The sequence below is a fragment of the Eschrichtius robustus genome, chromosome 1 (genome assembly GCF_028021215.1).
Source record: "Eschrichtius robustus isolate mEscRob2 chromosome 1, mEscRob2.pri, whole genome shotgun sequence".
NCBI lineage: Eukaryota > Metazoa > Chordata > Mammalia > Artiodactyla > Eschrichtiidae > Eschrichtius > Eschrichtius robustus.
This window is the reverse complement of record NC_090824.1, coordinates 98,398,838-98,405,853: the sequence shown is the minus strand read 5'-3', so window position 1 is coordinate 98,405,853 and position 7,016 is coordinate 98,398,838. Positions and strand designations below refer to the sequence as shown.

At 41.7% G+C, this 7,016-nt stretch overlaps 1 protein-coding gene across 1 annotated transcript in view; it reads left to right on the top strand.

Annotated features, from left to right (window-relative positions):
* Positions 1-236: 236 nt before the first annotated feature.
* LOC137769601 (aromatase-like) overlaps positions 237-7,016 on the top strand; it is a 38,089-nt gene continuing 31,309 nt past the window's right edge. Inside the window, 2 exon segments of the mRNA XM_068551585.1 lie at positions 237-381; positions 6,038-6,188. Of these exon segments, the coding sequence (XP_068407686.1) occupies positions 237-381; positions 6,038-6,188 (296 nt within the window).

Below are 7,016 nucleotides of genomic sequence, written 5' to 3'. Positions count from 1 at the left end.
TGCTGCACTTCAAGCCAAAAGATCTCTCTTGGGCTTGATTGTTTTGACTTGTAACTACAAATCTGTCTTGTCTAAGTGTCCAATCACGTTATCAAACAAAGCACCCATCTCTACAGTACAGCATCCTCTGAAGCAACAGGAGTCCTAGATGTACCTTTGGGGGATTCTCTAATTTTTCTGCCACTCTGATTTCCACAGGACTTTAAATTGCTTCCCCTAAGATCAAGCAACGCAAGATGGTTTTGGAAGTGCTGAACCCAAGGCATTATAACATCACCAGCATGGTGACCGAAGTTGCACCTGTTGCCAGCATTGCAATCCTGCTGCTCACTGGCTTTCTTCTCTTGGTTTGGAATTATAAAAACACATCCTCAATACCAGGTAACACAGTCATTTAGCTCTGTATCTAAGGAGAGTGTTTCTTTGGGCTTTTGGTCCATGAAGGTAAAGGAAATTTGCAAGACAGCAAAGAGTAAACCTGAGGAGATGGCTGAAGTCCAAGGCATATTAGCAAATGAACTCAGGTGAACATTTTTCTACCAATTATCTGCATATGTTACATGAAAGCATTAAAAAATATCTTAGATAATCCCTTCCAGTCTGCATTTTGTTTCGGTAAAACAGACTTGGCAAAAGTATCCTTTAAAGTAAATTTAAGATGGGGTGGAACAAGGTAAAATTCCAGGTTTTGGATTTTTTTTAATTTAAATTCATTCCAATTTTGGTCTAAAGGTGAAAATGTCTCTGGAATGCCTTCTGTACTCCTTTCTGTCTCCCTCCCACTTTGCCTCATCCATGTCCTCTGCCCTCTCCCTTTCTTAAACCTATTCCTTCTCTTTATCCCATTCTTTATTTTCTTTTATTTTGGGGCATGGTGGTGATGTTGGTGCCACCACAAGGGCTGGATGGGACCTGGACAGCGGAAGAAAAATGGGGATCACTATAGTTCCCTTGAAAACCTAAAAAAATCTTCCACAAGCTCTGTGGATCAATCAAAAGTAGAGTATAATATAATTATCCAGATAATTCCAGTAGAAACCCCATCACTCCACACTACCAGATTAACTCAGAAATATCAGATGGTTTTTTAGTTTTCAGGGAAAACTCCTCATAGCAGGCATCTGTCCCCAGTTCCATAAGATATCCGATAAGGCTTTATTTCAAGAGCAGAGTCCTTACACACTTTCAAGCGTCGTGGGCCTCTTCACAGAGTGATGTCGAGTGGGAGTGTGGCACTGCTGCAAAGTGCCCTGGGTCTGGATTCTCCATCGTTTTCCAGAGAACTGATTGTCTCTCTGCCCAATTCAGCCTGGTATTTTAGTTTACTTTAAGGCCCAATGGAATGGAATGTTTAGTTTGTTTTCTTCTCTACTCCTGATGGGGGTCTGAAGGAAGACTGTTCCACAGTCTTTTAACTTGAACCCCTTCCCCACCACTGCTCCTTCCTCACTGGATTTCTCCTCCCCCAGTGGGCACCCAAGTCAGGGTCCCTGAATGGTGAAGGTGAGGGAGGAGGTATTTTTTAACAAGTCCCCCCAGATGTTTATGTTGCAGGTGATGGTAGAACTCCCTTGGACCTTTGGGGAGGGGCAAACACAAGAACTGGCATCCTTGAAGCCCTGGACCAGGAGCCTAGCTGGTAGCTCACTCTGTCCACCACCTCTGGGCTGGGGACATCATGCTGTCATACACTGACAGTCTATGACACTATCACATAGTCTTGTGGTTCTCAGCCCTGCCTGAGGAGGGTCCCCATGTGGATTTTTGTTTTTTTAACATCTTCCCAGGTGGCTTTCCTGAGCAGTCAGGGTTGAGAGCCACGGAATGGAGCCCAACCCGTTCATTTGACAGAAGGGGAAACTGAGCCTCAGAGAAGGGCTCTGCCTTGTCCAGGCAAACCGTTGTGACAAGTATGAGTAATTGTGGAGTTCAAACTCCTCAGTTCACGGGGGAGGGGTTAAAGCCACAGAAGGGAGATGGCTTGCCAGCATCTCAACTGGAAGGAGAGTGGCAATAGGGGAACCACCAGGAAGACCTAAATCCCAGGTAGATGATCATTTTGCTACCAGCGAGCTTCTAGTTCCATGCTTTCCTTGGGAAAATGTGAGGTCTGGTCAGAACCTTCTAGTTCTAGAAACCTCTGGCCCAGGCTGAGATCCCGCGACTCCTGGTTGGGGAAGGGAAGGTGAGGACACTGGCCTTGTTGGATGGGTCTTGCTGACCAATACTTCTGAACTCCTTTTGCCAGATCCCTCCAAGCACTGGCTCTCTGGGTTCTTAGCTTTATACATATGGGGAATCTCAGGGTGAGTGAAGCCAAAGAGTTGAGAGGGTACAATGAGCCAAAGCCCTCTAGTAAGTTACAGTTTTCAAAGCAGTTTCACACCCACTTTCTCTTGTGAACCTCTGGGCACTCTGGTGAGTTGAGTGTGTTGATGCCTATTTTACAGATGAAGAAACTGAGACTTATAGAGGCTAGGTGTCCATAACTAGTAAGTGATGAAACTGGGACTCAGATCTAAGCTTCTTAAACCCACACTTACTGAGAGGCCCTGCATTATCAGGTGATGGGGACAGGGGGCTCGAGGAGTGTGCAAAGGTGACACACATAGGCAGAGGACTTAGTGCCAGCGAGGGCTGTGAGGGCTCGGAGAGGAAAGAATCATTCCTATTTGGGGGTTTTGTAAGCTTCAATTTGGGGAAACTGCCCCAGTTCACTGATCTCTGCCAGGATTATAGTTACCTGGCACCTGGCAGCTCTCCCTTCCCCAAGGATACAGGGCGATGCCCAACCTTGCACGTGGGTCCTCTCCCCCAGAGGCCCTCTCTGCCCTGGGCACCACATTCTTTATGGGAGCACTGGATAAAAAGGACATGGCAATAGTCTCCTTTTGCCCATTAAAAATCTGTTTTACAGAAAATGCACAAATAAACATGTCATCACAGACCAGGACAAGAAGTAGCATGTTAGCAGCATCCTAGAAACTCCTCTTGTGCCTTTTCAAACATACCCACTCTCATCCCCAGAAGTAAACAACCTTCTATTTCTTACCGATCGCTCCCCTGCTTTTTTATAGATTTTTCACCTAATTTCATATTCCAAACAACGTACTTTAGTTTTGCCTGGTTTTACATGCTTTAGCAATAGAATCCTACATTATTCTTCTATCTTGCTTTTTTGCTCACTTTTTTGCCTGTGGGTTTCATCCAGGTTGTGGCATGCAGCTGCAGTTCATATGGTATGCAGTTATATGAACACCCCATGGTTTAATCTCCCATTCTACTGTTGATGGACATTTAGGGTGTCTCCAGCTTGGGGCTATTGTGAACAGTGCTGCTATGAACATTCGTGTGCACAGGATTCTCTAGGGTGTACACCCAGCATGGAACGTAACCGCTTCATGATTAGGACAGAGGGTGGGAGGCCCCAGCTGCTGGCTTCATGGAGGCCATCTCTGCACAAAAATGCAGTGACGTATTTACTGCTCCCCTGAGGGTGTGCAAGAGACTGCTGTACTCACACATGCCTAGATGAGCATTCCCAAATCTGAGAAGCAGAGAGCAGTGTAATGTGGACACAACCAGAGTATTTCCCTAATATTCTACCAAAATTTCTCCCACCCTAGAGCATTCTTCTCTCCAACCGGAAGGTATAAGATATACACATTAACTGAAAGGATCATATTGTGTGATAATTATTTGAGTTTGTGCTTTTTTTCACATTTCTTTTCCCTGCCCAGGATCTGATGGGGACCTAGTTATACTTATCATACCATCACAGGTCTAACTTGGAGCTATATCTATACCTAGAAGGGTCTCAGTGTTTGTTGGATGAATTAAGCTGACATAAGATGGATCGCTAAGGACTCAAAACTCTAATTCTCTCTGGTTAGAACACTCAGGTTCTCAACTCCTAAGGGAGTTCAACACAATCACAATCTCCCTTTTTCAGGAGATACAGCTCTCCACTTTCATATTTTAAATTAGAATGGTGGTTCCCAAATACTAAGACTTTCTACATGGCACTAAACTTTTACATAAAAACTGAAAAGTGAAGCCTTGATTTGTATGTCTTTGTTCCTCATGGCCCTAGCATATGAAGTAAATGTTTGTTGAATAAGTCTATTCCCAAACAGACAGACGTTTGACTTCACATGGACTAAATGTATGAGAAATAATATATTTTTCCATTTTTATCAAAATGTAAATACACCTAAAATATTCTAAATAAGGATAACATTTAAAACTTCACGCTTTACACAAGTCTAATTAACTTTTAAAATTCATTCAGGAAATAGTTATTGACAGTCTACAATGTTTCAAGCTGTAAATATTTAGCAAAGTATTTTGTTATTATGCATAATATGTCAGTTGATAAGAGGTCAGTATATCTGATGATATTTTAAGGAAAGATGTATACAATCAAATCAGCTTGCTTAATTCTTTTAAGAACTTAATGAAATTATTTTAATATAAAGTCAGTCATCTATTCATAGTACTATTAGAACAATCCTAAGATTAAGACCCCCTGACCAAAGAAACTAAAATTCGCTTTGGTTCTGTAGACATTAACAAAGACCTTCACTTTAGAGACAAAAAAGCAGACAGTCTTGTCCACATTAACCCAGCTACTTCAGATTAAGGAGTAATCCTTGTTTGTCAAATCTGGGGCTAAACTTCCCATTTAGATGATTCATGCAAAAACTTAGGTTATGTAGATTATTACAGAACTCCAGACCAGGCAGTGAGAGTACTGTACTGTCTCAGACAGTTGTGTGAGTTTTGGCTCCATGACTATTTCACTGACAGAACGGAATTAAAGGAGTAATATATAGAAATGGTATAACTTTACAATAAAACTCCTAAAACCATTCCAACAAGCTTTCGACGAACTTTTCACCACCACCACCACTAAAATCAAGCTGCCAAGTTTGTTCTCTGACACAAGCAACAGCAACTCCCCTGGCTGCTCACCAGATTCACAGTCTTCACAATTCTGTCATCGTCTGCATCAGCAAGGGTGTAAGGGCCATGGCTCTTCACTAAAACCACATGACTGGACTCAGACTCTGGTCTAGACAACACTGATCAGACCCACTGCCTCATTCCTCAATGCTTAGCTTTATTTTGTCTAATGAGATTTAGCTTAAGATTCTCTTCCTAAACCAAATCCTTTTGAAGGAAAAAAAAGAGGAATGGATGTTTTTTGTTTGGACATTGTCTTTGCAGACCATGTTTCTCACAGTTAAACAGATGACACCAAAACCACAAACTAATTCAAACCCACCCATTCCGTTGACCGGCGCTTTCAAACCCAAAGTTTTCAGACAAAACTAGGCAGCCAGACAGATCTGTCAGCTTGTCACTTGTCCTGGTTTTCATGCCTGCTACCAGAGGGACTGATTGACTTGTATTTGAAACTCATTGACACCGTTTAACACAGCAAGAATAGACAACTGGGGCTTCCCTGGTGGCGCAGTGGTTGAGAATCTGCCTGCTAATGCAGGGGACACGGGTTCGAGCCCTGGTCTGGGAATATCCCACATGCCGCAGAGCAACTGGGCCCGTGAGCCACAACTACTGAGCCTGCGCGTCTGGAGCCTGTGCTCCGCAACAAGAGAGGCCACGATAGTGAGAGGCCCGCGCACCGCAATGAAGTGTGGCCCCCGCTTGCCGCAACTAGAGAAAGCCCTCGCACAGAAACGAAGACCCAACACAGGCAAAAATAAATAAATGAATAAATAAATTTAAAGAATAGACAACTACTCCAGTCCATTCAGAATGAAATGCTTGAGATCAAATGGAACTGGAGTACTATGTATTCTGGAATACTTTTTACTCGGAGCTGTGAAGAGCCTCATGTTATGCTTATGTTGTTTTTTAAATCTTTTTCCTTTTTTCTTTTTAAGTAATTCACCTATATGTCAGAAGATTAAAAGAACATTTAGATAAAAAAGAACAAGAACATCAGTAATTTAAAGTAATTGCTCCTTCTGGTGTTGAGGAAATACTGACTGTAATCTGATGACTTTCCTAGGTCCTGGCTATCTTCTGGGAATTGGGCCCCTCATTTCCTACTGCAGGTTCCTCTGGATGGGGATTGGCAGTGCCTGCAATTACTACAATAAGACGTATGGAGAATTCATGAGAGTCTGGATATATGGACAGGAAACTGTCATTATTAGCAAGTAAGTCTGTTAATAATCAAAGACGTATTTTTAATATCAAGGCTGGGATTTTTCCTTTTAAAAAACAAACTGATTTTGATATCTTGCTGTCTTTGTTTCGAAGACTATGTTTTTACTACTTAAAGGAAGGTGAGTGATTTCCAGGTAAAAATCTAAAACTGTAGACAAGTGGAATAATTGGGCTTTGCTTGAAGCCAAAGGTACACAGATAAAGAACTCTGGAAAGTTGAGAAATCATTCAAAATCTCCCTGAGCAGTGAATGTAGAAACTTAGATCCAGGTGATTTGGCTTTGACAAAACGTACTTAGAGAGAGGTATTAACTTTTTTTTTTTTTTTCACACACACACACACTATATTTTATTTTTACAAGAGATAAATAGACTGACACCAAGCATTGTACATGGATGACCACAACAAAAGCAACAATGATTGCAATTACCAAACATGAAACACACTCATACTATGTCATAATATTGACATTCAGTCCAGTAATCCTCCACTGTAACAGCTCCTTTACTTTGCAGTGAAAATTGATTTGTATATTCTTTGCCTCTGAGTCCTTGTGGGATTTTTTTTTTTTAATTCAGACAGAAAGTCACAGAAATTATACTCATCCTCATCAGTTCACTCAGTCCCATGTAATTAATTTTTTTTTTCATCTTGATCTTTTGTTAGCACTTTTATGAGTTCATCAGTTTTTCATTAGAGTTCTGAAAATTCAGTTCTGCTTATTCATTCAGTTCAGCAGTACAGTCAGTTACCAGAAACCTGTACTTGTCAGAGTCTTTTCCATGAATTTCTTAAAGATGAAACCCTTTTATAGGAA